The following is a 15,129-nucleotide window of genomic DNA, read 5'->3' on the forward strand; positions in this document are numbered from 1 at the left end:
TATTAGAATTTAATATCAAATCAATTTCTAAAATATCCTTCTTATGAGTGAACATTAGCAATTACCATGAATGGGTTAATTAGAATTTAAAATTGATTTTTGACAATTTCTGAATATCAAAATCGAAAAATTCTTAGTTAGATTTAGTTCACCACGTCATTCGTAGACTAAACTTATCACATTATGACACATCATTAAAATAATGACAATATATAGTCGACTCTCTGATAATTAATATACATGATGGATCAAAAATTTATTAATTATTAGAATTATTAATTTATTGAATTTGTATAGAAAAATTTTAAAAATTAAAAATTATATTTTAAAGCATTTGCACTCATAGACTTAATATTAATATTATATTATAAAAAAACCAACTAATTAATATACTTTTACAATCACTCAATTTAAAGAAAATAATATTATTTAATAAATCCCAATTTGATAAAACAATAAAGTAATTATCAAAAAATTGTATTTATAAAGTAAAAACTTCTTTTGTACTAGGGTTGCTTCATATTCTCTTACTTGCTCATCTAATAACTTTCTTTAAAATTTTCTCAAATGAACAAGAAAGTCATAGTTTGATGGTATTTTAACTTCCACGTTACGAATCAAGGTTTTGCTCCAAATAAATCACCAATTGTTGTATTTTTTAAGTGTTGAACAATATTTTTATGTCCCACATATAAATTAAATAATTTATTATATTTATATATAATAATCTTTTAAAAAAATCTTTCTAATAATTAATATACATATAGAATATGTTTTAAATTTTATTAATTATTAATTAATATAATTATTAATTATCCGACGTGAAACGAAGTTGGTTTTCTTAATTTTCTATTAATTATTAGAGTTATTAATTTATAGAATATTAATTATTAGAGGGTCGACTGTAGTTGCCAATTATAAATGATTTTTTTAATTGGTCCTTACATTTGTTTAGTTAATTTGAAGAGAAAAACATGTAGTTGTTGAACTAGTAATAATATATGGAAAAAACGTGGAAGGAAAGACTATGCCATTACATTTAGGTAGAAATAATTTCATTTTTATAAAAATATGTACAATTTAATTGATACTAAATTTTAAATCTATTTGTAGTCACTTATTAAATTTTAAATTTTGCTGACATATTTGTGATAGAATATTATTATATAGTACATTATTGGTATTTTGTCAATCTATGATTCTATATGTTATTTAAGGACGGTTCTAGGTTGAAAATTGAAAATATTTTTATAGCTTATGTATATACAAAATAAATTCCGAATTTTCAGTTGGAAACAAATCTTTGTCAAATATTTTTTGTGGAAATGATCAAATAATTTAAAAACCTTCTTTAACAATTTTATTTTTTCAAATTTAAACCTAAATTTAACTCAACTCTAGTCTTTGTTTTTCATCTAGCTAAAAAATGCCAAAGAATTACCAGTTTTGATTTTTTTTTGTTAGAGCCACATGAAGTGTTCAAAATAATTTCAATTATCATGTACTTTTAAATTTTATATTTAGATTAATTTCACTCGAGCGGGAAACTCTCTTGCAGAAGGTAAAATTCCGATCTTAATTTAAACTTTTCAACGATTGTATATTTTAGTACGGCTTGAATTCACTACCTTGCTTAAACTAAGAATTTTTGTTTTTGTATTGTAAATGATGAATTGAATTGAGAGACTAAATTATGAAAAATGAGGCAATTTGGCAATAAAAGAAAAGAGAGAAGGACAAAAAGGGAAAGAAAAAAGAAAAAAAGAAGATTGAAGAAGAAGATTATAACGTAAGAGAAGAGAAGAAGCAGAGTTACATTCTAACTGTACTAACCCACAACACAACACAACACAACACTCTCCCTTTCTTATTTTTATTATTATTTCATTTTCTCTCTCTAAATATTCCATATATATCTAATCTAATCCACCTTTCTTTTTGACTTTTTTTTTAATTCCATTTTTTATTATCCTAACGTTTTCATTTTTTAAAATACAATATAATAATAATTAATTACTAATTCTATTTTCATATTTCGAAATCTTTCAGCTTCTTTTGTTGAATCATCATCAACAACAACAACAAGGATCACCAAACACACTTATCTCTAATCCTCTCTCTAAACACATTTAAATTAACATAATTATCTTTCTTTTTAGTCGGTTTCAACAAAACCCAATTAATTTTAAACACTCCAAATTTAATTTTATTTCACCAGTTTTGAACCTAACACCTTCTTCTTCTACACTGTTCTTATCTCAATCAACTGTAAAGTTTGGTTCTTTTCTTGTAAGTTCTTTTTTTTTTTCATTCTCCATTTCCTTATATTTTTGACATTTTCTTCAGTTTTTGTTTGTTGGGTTGTGTTTTTGTTTTCTTGGGATTGGATGGTTTCGTTTGCATTTCATGTTCTGTCTGTTTATCACTTTGTTTTTCATGTTCTTTTGCAGGAAATATTGTCTGAGCCTCCCAGTTTTGTTGAACATAACAGAACAGACACAGACAGAGCTAGTTGGAAGCTAATTTTGTTTTTGTTCAATCGAAGTTTCAATCTTTTCAGGTGAATTTTTCATCTTTTTCATTTTGATTAAATTAAATGTGAAAAATTGGAATTGTGAGATCTAAATATATGGACTTTTTCAATTGTTTGTTCTAAGTTTTTACTTACAGTGACCATCATCATCAAATTTCTTTCATTTTATTAATTCTTGAAGTTATTGAGCTCTTAATAGCTTAAAATTTGGTAAAAATTGAATTCTGAATTATTTGTAACAGATAATGTTAGTGACTGTTTCTGGATTAATATCTTTTCCCAGGAAAGAAAATTTAATTTCAGGATAAGAGACATTTATGATTTGAGTGTGTATTAGTATTTATTTATAAATTCCTAGTTAAGTTGTGGTCCTTGCTGAAAAAATCAATTTTAGCTGCTACAGTCTACCTACAGCCCGCCGGTGGAATCTACGAATTAAAAGTAACATAAATGTTAAGAAAATACTCTCATTTTGATTAATATGCAAAACTCATCAATTATGGCTATAAAAGGTAGTATATATTATGAATGAATATATAGAGTCTATAGACTCTGGAAATTTATCTTTGTTTACACCACCAATGGTTATCTAACCGTTCGATCCGGTGATGAGATTTTCATGTTCTGTGTGGACCTTCTTTTGAGATTTAAAGTAAAGTTCTATTTATGCAGAAACTATTTTCCGGAATTATATTTTTCGCTCTTGCTTTTTATGGCTTATTAGTGATAATTTCAATGTAAAAGAGATAAGGATGAACTCACTAACGTCCAATCTAACGCACGGAAATGTAATCTGGAGTCTTAATTATAATTGGAAGCCAGATCATGTAATTTAATGGTATGGCTGGAGCCGAGTAATACAGCGGCATGTGTAAGAAGTTTACTGTGTACTCTCAGATATTCGTTGTAGCTTCCTTATTGATCCGCTAGACATTTACCATTTCTTACTTTTCCATCTATATAAGGCCGGATTTAATTGTGAATTTTCACTGAGTGAGTTCTTCTCTTGTTTAAAGAAACGTAAAAAATTAGAGAAGCCGATTAAGGAAAATCTGTTATCTGCATTTAAGCTAATAATTCTCGGTAAATTTTCTTCTTTTCTTTATTTTTTGTTATGCATTTCTATATAATTATCTTTGTTATTTCCTTAGATAGTTAGATCTATAGATTAATTCTATGAACTGTTTTTAATTGGATCAAACCGTCAAAATCAAATTAATTAAATGTCTATCTACGAGATTGAGGCTGTTTAAAATTAAATGCACATGTGATTCAATTGGATTTGAAAGATGACCGATTTCTTAGGTTTTGTCTTTCTCTTCTCGTCGTTTCTAGTTTGATGTTGCGAATTGTCTAGTTGTTTTGTCACGTCAGGAAAACCATGACGATGAGATCTTACAGTTAAGGCCTAGTTATAGCTTCTCATCATAGTTTTGGTTTGATACCTTTGCGTCTTCTTAACTTAAAATGGTTAGAAGGCTCAGTTACCTAGTGCGGAAATGCCTTTGTGGTGATGATCTGTTCAGCCTTCAATGTAGAAAACTCATCTATTTCATTGTTGTGTTGGTGCTGCATCATGAACTTCCATATTTGAGGAAATATATTAATAGATTTGCTACGCGTTGTGCTTGTGAAGTGTGTGAAAATCCATGTCTGTGAAAACTGTGATTAATAGAAAGAGCTTAAATTTATCTATAAAAGGGAGGGAGGAGAAGGGAAAATAGTTGACGGATAATTTCCATGTTTATAAGATTTAAATCTGTTTCTGCACCGGAAGTGATAATTTATGATTCGAGTAGATGTTCATAATATCATTTTATTAATTTCCTATAGTTCATATTAAGGTACAGAATTTATTGTCATTAGTTTTTCTCCCATTTTTTTTCAGGTATTAAAAGTCCTATACTTCCCTTTATCTCTTCAAGATCTCGTTTGGAAGGAAAGCGAGTCATTGACTGTGTGTCATCTCTATAGTTCAGACTAAACATCCACCCCTTTTTGAACCAACAACGATGGTGTCAAGATCTTGCTTAAATCTGTTGGATTTAGCATCTGGAGATGTGTTGAATTTCCCTCGGACTCCTAGATCACTTCCGAGGGTGATGACTGTTCCAGGAATTTTTTCTGACTCAGATGGCGATGGAAGCAATGATGGCGATTCTGATAATCCATCTTCTGGATGCCAGAAGAAGAAAATAATTGTAGCAAATTTTCTTCCTATAAATGCCCAAAAGGATTCAGAATCTGGGAAATGGTCATTTAGTTTTGACGAGGATGCGCTCTTGCTACAAATGAAGGATGGATTCTCAATCAATACCGGAGTTGTTTATGTGGGATCTTTGAAGGCCGATGTAGATATCAGTGAACAAGAAGAAGTTTCACAGAAACTGCTGGATGAATTTAACTGCGTGCCCACCTTTCTGCCTCCTGATCTTTACAGAAAGTTTTACCATGGTTTTTGTAAGCATCACTTATGGCCCCTTTTCCATTATATGTTGCCTATGTGTCCTGATCATGGCGACCGTTTTGACAAGTTGCTGTGGCAGGCCTATGTTTCTGCTAATAAAATTTTTGCTGATAAAGTAATGGAAGTTATTAACCCCGAAGATGATTATGTTTGGATTCATGACTATCACCTAATGATTCTGCCTACATTTTTGAGGAAGCGTTTCTATCGCGTTAAGCTTGGCTTCTTTCTTCATAGCCCATTCCCCTCTTCAGAAATTTACCGAACTTTGCCAGTGAGAGATGAAATTCTCAAAGCACTGCTCAATGCAGATTTGATTGGTTTTCATACATTTGATTATGCTCGCCACTTCCTGTCCTGTTGCAGCAGAATGTTGGGTCTAGACTATGAGTCAAAACGTGGTCATATTGGACTTGAGTATTTTGGCCGTACTGTGTACATCAAAATTCTGCCTGTCGGAGTTCACATGGGCCGACTTGAATGTGCTCTAAATCACCCGTCTTCTTCCAACAAAGTTAAAGAAATTCAAAAACAGTTTGAAGGGAAAAGGCTTATTGTTGGAGTTGATGATATGGACATATTCAAGGGCATTAGTCTGAAATTATTAGCTATGGAACAACTTTTGCATCATAATCCCGAGTTGCAGGGGAAAGTTGTCATGGTCCAGATCATAAATCCTGCAAGGAGCTCAGGAAAAGATGTACAAGAAGCAGAGAAGGAGACATATTCAGCTACCAAACGGATAAATAGTCTGTTCGGCTTTCCAGGCTATGAACCAGTGGTTCTGATTGATCGTCCTGTACCTTTTTACGAGAAAACAGCCTACTATGCACTGGCCGAGTGTTGCATTGTAAATGCAGTGAGAGATGGAATGAACCTGATTCCTTATAAATACATTGTCTGCCGACAGGGGACTTCTAAAATGGATGAAGCTCTGGGGATTGCCCCCGGGTCACCTAAAGTAAGTACACTTGTCGTTTCTGAATTTATTGGTTGCTCACCATCTTTAAGTGGTGCAGTAAGGGTCAATCCATGGGACATTGAAGCTGTAGCTGATGCATTGAATCTGGCCCTGACCATGTCTGATTTAGAGAAACAGTTGAGGCATGAGAAGCACTATCGATATATTAGCTCTCATGATGTGGCTTATTGGGCTCGCAGCTTTATGCAGGACTTGGAGCGAGCATGTAAAGATCATTACAGTAAACGGTGCTGGGGTATTGGTTTTGGTTTGAATTTTAGAATTTTGTCTCTTTCACCCAGCTTTAGGAAGCTTTCCAATGAGCATATAGTCTCTGCATACAAGAAGACATGTAGACGAGCTATATTTTTGGACTATGATGGAACCATAGTGCCTCAAACTTCGATTGTCAAGATCCCTGGTCCTGAAGTCATATCTGTTATAAACAGCCTTTGTGGTGACCCTAAGAACAGTGTGTTTATAGTTAGCGGTAGGGGGAGAGATTCTCTGAGTGATTGGTTTGCTCAATGTGAGAATTTGGGCATAGCAGCCGAGCATGGATACTTCATCAGGTATGATATTATTATTAGGAACAGAATATTTGTAATACAACTTGATAGAATTTTACTTTTCAGCTTTTTTTTATTGGTTGCTCTAGCGACTGATATAACACGTATTGACGATAATCAATTCCTTTTGTTGCTGATGTGAATTCTTGTAGGTCGAGTAGGACGTCCAATTGGGAAACTAGTTCGTTAGCAGCAGATTTTGACTGGAAAAGAATGGCAGAACCCGTGATGAAACTATATACAGAAGCAACTGATGGTTCTTATATAGAGACCAAGGATAGTGCCTTGGTGTGGCATCATCAAGACGCTGATCCAGATTTTGGATCCTGCCAGTCAAAGGAATTGCTGGATCATCTCGAAAGCGTTCTCGCAAATGAACCAGTAGTTGTCAAGAGGGGCCAGCATATCGTTGAAGTAAAGCCACAGGTATTATATCTCTAGTTTGTCTGCTGCTTATCTGGCCTCATTATAGTGAAAGGTTTTAACATTCCAATAAATGTGCAGGGAGTCACTAAAGGGTTTGTGGCCGATAAAGTTCTTTCTGCAATGGTCGCTGACGGAAAATCAGCAGATTTTGTGATGTGTATCGGAGATGATAGGTCCGATGAAGACATGTTTGAAAGCATATCTAATACAGCTTCAAGTTTGTCATATCCTTCTGCTCCCGAGATCTTTGCATGCACCGTCGGCCAAAAACCGAGCAAAGCTAGGTACTATGTAGATGATACTAATGAGGTACTTGCATTGCTTCAAGGTTTGGCTAATGCTTCGAGTTCCAAGGCAAGATATAGCACAGAAGTACAAGTTTCTTTTGATAACATAGCTTGACTGGTGGCTACTACAGATTATCCCTGAATATTTCTTGATACACAGTTCACAGTATTTCTCGTGACTTTAGTCGTCCGATATAACTTATTCAACACAGTCCAGGGGTTGGCACCAATGCTGGTTTTAGGTTAATTACAAGCCAATCGCATAGTTTTTATTTTCCTTTTTTTTTCCCGGCCGTTAGAATGCAGGAGGATGGGGACGGGTGTATGTAAGTTGTGGTGGTATGTGGAAGAAAAAAAAAGATAAAAATGCTTTGTGCAGTTCACAAATTTAGATGTTTTATCTTCACAGGTAGCCATACAAATGAGCAGACAATTTTCTTGTATACTTGGAATGATTTTACATTTTACATATACATCAAAGGCATTCTTTCTTGTTCCGTACAACCTCAAACATTGAAAACATGTGTTCTATTTTCTTGTCCATTTCTTGAACTTCTGGCTCACCCAAAAGGACCATAACCGACCCGCTAAATCAATCTGACTTTGATGTCAAAACCGACTCTTAACTTTTTTTTGGTGACGAAGACTTACTCTTTCGAACTGCTGTCAAATACCGGGATATGAACCGTCCATAAACCCACATACCTACAATTAATTTATTAGAAAGGACCTAGTCGGGTTTGAACCTTTAACCATAGCGCCCATATAGCTGTGGCTTACACAACCAAGTCATCTTCATTATATAAGCGACAACGTACTCACGAAGTGATCAGTTAAAGCTCTATTATCAGTTAACCAAAAACATCTTCGAAATTCCAAAGGAAAAATGGCTTCTCGTTACTGTATACTGCTCGTCTTGCTCACATTCTTTGTTTTTCAGGTACTATTTTTCCTTCAATTTTCAGTTTTAAATTACCTTTTTTCTTTGTTTTAAGCTAGGTTGTTGAAAAAAAAACAGTAAAATTAAGTACTTTAAAAGTATGTTAACAGCAATACATGCAGGTTGCTGCTGAAAACATCAAACCCTCATCATCACCATTTGATACGGTTCTTGAAACCCTACAGAAACAAATCAAGTAAGTTCGATCTATTGATACCCACTGCTTTTAATTGCCAAGAAAATCCATAAAAATTGAATCTTTATTGAAATCAAATGTTAAATAATTGAGCTTTCTTGATTCATCGTTGTGCAGCTATAGTTTCACCAACGTTGGTCTGCTCCACCGCGCGATGACCCACCCGTCATTCTCGCAGGAGAACAACAGGGCGCTGAGTATTATGGGGTCTAATGTAATAGACACCTTTGTTTCTCTGTATTGGCTTAGTAAAGACATTGATATCTCCTCTAAAGAACTCAATCGCCGCGTGGCTGATGTCTCAAATGTGAAAAATTCATGTGCTGTTGATGGGACGCGATTGGGGTTGCATAAGGTTGTTAGGGTTTCTGACAAGACTGATTCGACATCTGCTTCAGTGGTTTGCGGTGCTTTTCGAGCAATTTTTGGTGCTATTGCTATTGATACTGAGAATGCTGATGATGCTGGAAGTGTTTTCTGGGGTGTACATCGTCGTAATGTTGAGGGAGGAAATGCTGTTGCGTTGTAGTGTAAGTTTTAGCTCTTCTTGTTTTATGATGTTTGTAGAGGATTTGTGCTTTCCCTTGTTCATACAGCCATGAATTTAAGTTTAGTATTATGGAATTCTAGATTGATGTCATTTGGATGATTTACCACCTGTTTGCTTGATAGAATGTGAAGTAAGAAAAGATTATTTTCTTTACAAAATTAGATAGAGGTCATGTTATTCATGCGTGCTTGTATAACACACTCTCCAGCTCGAGCTTGGCACAACTCGGCCTCAGCTCAGTCCGTTTACATGAACCCCTTCTCTTTGGGTGATTACACTATTCATATAGAAGCTAAAAATAGGCTGCCATAAGGAAATATTTTCTGTTGAACTTCGGTTATTGTCGATGCTTAACTGCATATGCCATTTATTTTGAACTCAAAACTTAGGACCAAGTCTGCAGTTAGTGGGGGGGACTGAGGATAGTTTTTCTCAAGCCTCTAAGCTTCACCCTGTTGTAAACTGGACTCGGGTTTGGTAGTGTGTCGATATAATGTAATGTCGAGGAAATTGAATTGGTGAAGTAAGAAACAGAACCTAATGTGTGGTTTCCAAGGAGGACCATGGATGCGGAAATGAGTCAACCCTTTGTCTATTCCATTGAGGGTCTGTTTGGTTTAAGATTGGAAATAGAAACGTGAATGGAAAAATAAAGGATTTTTCATTCATAAAATGGTGCAGTTTGAGGAACAAATTTACAAGTGATTTTATAATGAATTTTAGAAAACAAGTTATGGAAAATGGCTTGGATCGCATAAGGATTACACTAAATTTTAAACCAGCCGACGCTGGCTAGTTGGTGATGTGCAGTTGCTGAATTATGATTCTTTCTCAATTTAGATTATTTTGAGGAGATATACAAGATAGCAACTATTACAATTCTAATATTTGATGTGCATAAGTATTTACAAAGATCACGCCATTTACGTTGAATACATCACGGACAATCTCGTCATCTTGACGATACCATGTTGTAGCGATGTTTCTGACACTTGTAGCCATTTCTTGCAAAACTTCAAGCTTCTTCATAAATTTTCAATATTTTGATTTCATTTTGGATTGAACCCAAGGCCTCTATCTCTATAAATTTTATCTCGAAATATTTTTTAAAATATCTGACAGCAGCTTGGGTTGGTAGGTAATAAGCTATATATTTGTTCCACCTAAAAATTATTCCCCATTTTAAATTGGTTTTAGTGTACCTGAAATTTCAATTCAATGTTTTTCTCCTTCTCCCAATATTTTATTTTTTAAAGAAAGTGTGTGGGTAGGTGGGATTCGATTGGAACAAGAGGCTGCACCCTCCAGCAAATGACACTGCTTGGTGTGGGCCTTTTTGCCGCACCAGTAAAGTTTGGTGGTCATCTTGGTCTTATGCGAAAAACATTCTCTTATTCCATTTATATGCCATTTTGACTATACGTTGAACCAATGACTATTCACAATTTCATAATTAAATCAAGGGGCCGTCGTCGATCACGCTTATCTGGCCTAAGAGGATCATGGTTTCAGTTGTAAGCTAACAGCCGTAACTGATGTCAATCACATAACATAAAAAAATTTTAGGCGACTTAAGATTATAATTTCTTTTTGTTTAATTAAAAGTCATATTAATTGAAATAAAATCGGTCGATTCAATTACTGATTCATGAGTTGTATTTATTGATAATTTTAATTATATTATTCCATTTATTAAGTTATATATTTTAATTATACTATTTGAATTGAAAATTTCTAAAATTCATAAGTTATAGTGGATTGCTTTTTTTTTAATTTATAAAATGTGAAATTCATAAATTTAAAGAGCGTCTCGTTTGTATTGAATATAAGATTAATAGATTTATAAGAGTACTTTTGAAATAATAAAATTTTGAAATAAATTTTAATTTATATTCAAAGGATGATGGATATTCAAAATTTACATATTCTTACAAGTTTTTATTATAATAAATAATAAATTTTGATTGTTCAAGATCATTTAATTTAAATGTTATTCTAAAAAATAGGCATATTAGCTTAATTGCTCTTAAATAGCGCATTTTGTTTATAAATATTTTTTAAGAATCTCCTTTTTTTAATTTTATCATATCCTGTTTAAATAGGAACAAACACTTGTACATAAATTAAAAAAACAATAACTAATATTATTTCTGTTTTTAAATTTGTCCATATTCTATAATTTTATTTTTAATCATAAAATATAGACTATTATCCTTAATTAGGACCGGTAATTCGTGTCACCATGTCATAAACGTGTCATGTACCCATTTAAGAATAGACAGATTTCTCCAATTCGAACATGACTTGTTTAACTAATTGTGTCAAAATATCAAATTCAAACACGACACATTTATTAAAAGGATTAACACGTATTGAACTGTCTAACCCGTTTACTAACAACAAGTCATAACAAAGTCATATATTTAACACGTTTATTGATGACATGTTTAACCCATTTAACATATTTTGTAATTAAATGAGTATAATCAAACAACAAAACTTCATAATAACGAAAAATATTAATTAAAAATATAACAATTAATAAATTATATGAATATATTTGATCGCATATAATAATGGACTATGCTATATATCCTCCATTTTTAATACACCTAACATGGCTATAAAAGAATATATAAATTATATGTTGGTTTTGAGATATACACTTGTCACGACCCAAAACTGTTGAGCCGCAACCGGCGCTAGGGAACGGGAGTGGTAGCTCCGGAACCCGTAGCAAGCCTAAAATCACAATTAATTTTTCGCAAATATAATATAAACAAATAACAACAAGCAACGGAAGCCAATACTCGTATATACATATTACCAAATATACACACTAACTGTTTCAAAACCTCGCGGGCTCTAGTTACCGTACCCTGTACGAACTGGCCTCGCGGTACTATATACATCAGTTAGTGTCTCAAACTACCACACTGGCATCTGGGGCCGTGGATTATGTACAAAACACGTAGCCTATCAAAAGCATATAAAACAATAACAACAGTGGATATATACAATAAAATAAACTGCTGTCTAGGCTACTGTTCTATCGACACAGGACCACTACTGCATCATTAGCAGAAGTCATAAACTAACATATACAGATGACTTCTGCACTCCAAAATTGGCCTCTAGCTAAGTCCACAAGCTAAGCACCTGAAAGACATCAAAGGTGAGGGGTCAGTATTTGGGGAAATACTGAGTGAGTTTGCATTTACTAACGGTATTAATATAAAAACATAGCATCGCATCTCAAGAAAATATTAATGTAAAACATATAAACAGGTATTTGATCCGTACGAAACTAATATCCTAGCATGCGACTCATCTCTCGAATAATCACATATCATTCAATCCAAACGTAAATATCAATTGCGAGTCCAACTCGCTGGTGGCCCAGCCACTAGATACGGGGACTTCCAGGCTACACCGTAGCCGAGTTCACTCTGCGTATCTAAATCATATACCCAATCGTAAATATCAATCGCGAGTCTAACTCGCTGGTGGCCCAGCCACATAAATTTTATAATCATCAACAGCTCCCAGCTGTGTCAAGTCGTTTCTTAAATGCAAATATACTAGACTGACTCGATACTGGTGATCACACAACCTATTGACACCCAATAGGTAGCTAGTTTCATCGGATCGCATACTAGTTCTTATATACAGAAATTAAATAAACGTATAACATTCAATCAAATCATATAACATGCGATGCGTAAAAACAGTGTACGTATTTATATAAAATAACTTTATATATAATACACGAAAGTAAAGTGCAACTCACAGTGACCGCAAACCAAGAAATGATATGATCGATCTGATGGTATGCCCCCGCTAGTCCGCTTCTACTGACTCCACTATTCGCTGACACGTCTGGTACATTGTTTTTGATTAGACGTGCACTTTATACTTTAATACATATAATACTTTCATAATTTAACTATTGGTTTCATTCTTTGTATTACTCTCGTATTCAGAAACTCTTAGTCGTGTCCACGACGTATTAAATACTACTTCTTGTATCCGAGAGTTATATATTTCTTTTAATACTTTACATTATCGTTACTTGCGTAAAACGTCGAGCTAAGTCTATTTTAGTCCCTCGGACAAAAGTCCGTTTTAGTCCCTCATGGAATACGCGTCTGCACAAGGTGGTGTGCGTTCGCACACCTTGGGTGTGCGTTCGCACACCGGTGTGCGTCCGCACACTGTGGGTGTGCGTTCGCACACCTTCACTGGTGTGCGTTCGCACACCACTGGTGTGCGTTCGCACACCATCACAGGTGTGCGTTCGCACACCACGGGTGTGCGATCGCACACCACGTGCAATCTGCACGCAGTCCCCGGAAACATCGTTTCCGGGCTTCCCGTCATGCTATCACTTGTCATACATGTCAATTTCTCCGTTTCCAACAAAACCCGTAACTTTGTTTCTCCAAAAACGCTAAAATCAAGTTTAAATCCATAATTCCAATTCCTAAACTAAAACAGCCCAAATAACTCAATTTCAGCACCAATTCCCAAAATTTTACCTTGAAATGAAGCTCAAGATCAGTAGAGGATTAAATTCCGAAGAGATTGCCGCGAAAATCACGTGAATCGGACGTCGTACGGAGAAACGGCGGCGAAATAACGTAATCGGCGAAAACCTCACAATTCTCTCGATCCTTCTCTGATCTTCATTTCATATTTCCTTAATTATATATGATTTGGCTAAAAGCTCATTTGAGTCCTTGTTCTTTTTGTTTCTTATCATTTATCTTTTAAACTTTTCAATCGTACGATTTAGTCCATAGCTAAATCGATAAACTCTTTTATTACGACTTATACGTATTATTTATATCCGATAAATAATACGAAGTTCGATATTAACATTTTCCCGTCACACCTATAAATTTCCATTTTTAACATAAAGTGGCTAATTTACCATTTTGGTCCCTGCACTTTATTTTGGGCTTTTCTTGACATTTTTCCTTTTAATTCCAATTCTAACTTTAGAATTGAAATATAACCTTGATTTCCGCATAACTAATTTCCCAAAACCGACCTACTTAAAACTTATTTACTTTATCTTTTCAGAAATTCTTCTAATATTGCCACTCTGGTGAATCAAAATTGGACACGTGGTCGAATTAGCTAATTAATTATTTTGGGGTATTACAACACTTTTGATGAATAATTGAACGAATAAAACATTGTCATGTAAAGAGAATTATAGAAAATGAATTAAAATGATGAATTACAAAATATTTTTTTCATAATAATTCAGTTAATTAATATAATTAATTAATAAACTAATAAATTTAGACATGTTTTAAACGAATTAAACACATTTAACCCGCTAATTAATTATATTATAAACGTAAATTTATACTCCCTCCGTCTCACAAAGATAGGCCACCTTTCTATTTTAGGCGTCCCAAATTATAGGTCACCTTCTATTTTTGGTTAATAATTTTAAACCTAAAAGTCTTACTTACCCCTAATAAATGTACATTCTTATCTTCAACTTAATTAATTGCATGTTCCAATATGGAATAAATGTCATTTTTTAATACCAATGCAAAATAAATCAATACAAAAATTATCATCAGTACATTATTTATTTATTTAAAAAAATATTAAAGGCTAAAAATAGAAAAGTACACAAATAAACTAATTTTAACTAATTTAACTATTTTTTTCTTAATTCCCGTATTTGTCTGAACGGCCTATCTTTATGAGACGGAAGGAGTATATGTTTAATTTTGTGTGGTGCCGTGTCGTGTAAACGGATCGTTTAAAAAATTATCAGCCCTATCCTTAATCGGTTGAAATGGTCCAAAGTGGCAATTTGATTCGAGTGAACCCGACACAATATTTTATTTAATTTTTGAGTGCCACTAGCATTTCGAACACTTCAAATCCATGCTACTTAACTCCGTTAGTAAACAAAACAATAATGCCCGTCTGATTAAGAGCTGGCAAAAATCCAGCAGTGGAAACCAGAAATAAACAGTCAATCAACCAAATCCCCTTCCACGTCATAACACCTCATACATGGGCCCAATCCCACACCAAAAATTCCCTACTACCAAAACACCCAATCAAAACCACCACACCACAGTAACCGGTACTTCTAGGTTTCCGGTGACTTCCCGTTGCCTAAATTGCCACCTCACCTTTTCCCCAATATATAACGTCTCCTCTTCACG

The 15,129-nt window shown here is 33.8% G+C and overlaps 2 protein-coding genes across 3 annotated transcripts; both read left to right on the forward strand.

Moving 5' to 3' along the window:
- Positions 1 to 1,861: 1,861 nt before the first annotated feature.
- Positions 1,862 to 7,740, forward strand: LOC126673266 (probable alpha,alpha-trehalose-phosphate synthase [UDP-forming] 9). Of its 2 annotated transcripts, XM_050367346.2 has the most exons (5): positions 1,862 to 2,289; positions 2,451 to 2,560; positions 4,422 to 6,533; positions 6,683 to 6,956; positions 7,035 to 7,740. In XM_050367346.2, the coding sequence occupies exons 3-5, from the start codon at positions 4,546 to 4,548 to the stop codon at positions 7,356 to 7,358; spliced, it is 2,586 nt and encodes an 861-aa protein (XP_050223303.1). In that variant the 5' UTR covers positions 1,862 to 2,289; positions 2,451 to 2,560; positions 4,422 to 4,545; the 3' UTR covers positions 7,359 to 7,740. The 2 variants fall into 2 exon arrangements, with proteins under 2 accessions (XP_050223303.1, XP_050223304.1); XM_050367347.2 differs by lacking the exons at positions 1,862 to 2,289; positions 2,451 to 2,560 and adding an exon at positions 2,807 to 3,616.
- A 255-nt stretch (positions 7,741 to 7,995) lies between these two features.
- Positions 7,996 to 9,090, forward strand: LOC126673267 (protein NUCLEAR FUSION DEFECTIVE 2-like). The gene is made up of 3 exons (XM_050367348.2): positions 7,996 to 8,183; positions 8,306 to 8,379; positions 8,497 to 9,090. Exons 1-3 carry the CDS (start codon positions 8,130 to 8,132, stop codon positions 8,906 to 8,908), a joined length of 540 nt encoding a protein of 179 aa, XP_050223305.1. The 5' UTR covers positions 7,996 to 8,129; the 3' UTR covers positions 8,909 to 9,090.
- Positions 9,091 to 15,129: the final 6,039 nt, after the last annotated feature.

The sequence above is a fragment of the Mercurialis annua genome, linkage group LG3 (genome assembly GCF_937616625.2).
Source record: "Mercurialis annua linkage group LG3, ddMerAnnu1.2, whole genome shotgun sequence".
Lineage (NCBI taxonomy): Eukaryota > Viridiplantae > Streptophyta > Magnoliopsida > Malpighiales > Euphorbiaceae > Mercurialis > Mercurialis annua.

Bases quoted from the DNA above. Each gene is read 5' to 3' on its own strand.
- LOC126673266 (XM_050367346.2), top strand. From the start codon at position 4,546: ATGGTGTCAAGATCTTGCTTAAATCTGTTGGATTTAGCATCTGGAGAT. The intron at 6,534-6,682 runs GTATGATATTAT...GAATTCTTGTAG, and splicing joins GAGCATGGATACTTCATCAG to GTCGAGTAGGACGTCCAATT. The intron at 6,957-7,034 runs GTATTATATCTC...ATAAATGTGCAG, and splicing joins TCGTTGAAGTAAAGCCACAG to GGAGTCACTAAAGGGTTTGT.
- LOC126673267 (XM_050367348.2), top strand. From the start codon at position 8,130: ATGGCTTCTCGTTACTGTATACTGCTCGTCTTGCTCACATTCTTTGTT. The intron at 8,184-8,305 runs GTACTATTTTTC...CAATACATGCAG, and splicing joins TCACATTCTTTGTTTTTCAG to GTTGCTGCTGAAAACATCAA. The intron at 8,380-8,496 runs GTAAGTTCGATC...ATCGTTGTGCAG, and splicing joins ACCCTACAGAAACAAATCAA to CTATAGTTTCACCAACGTTG.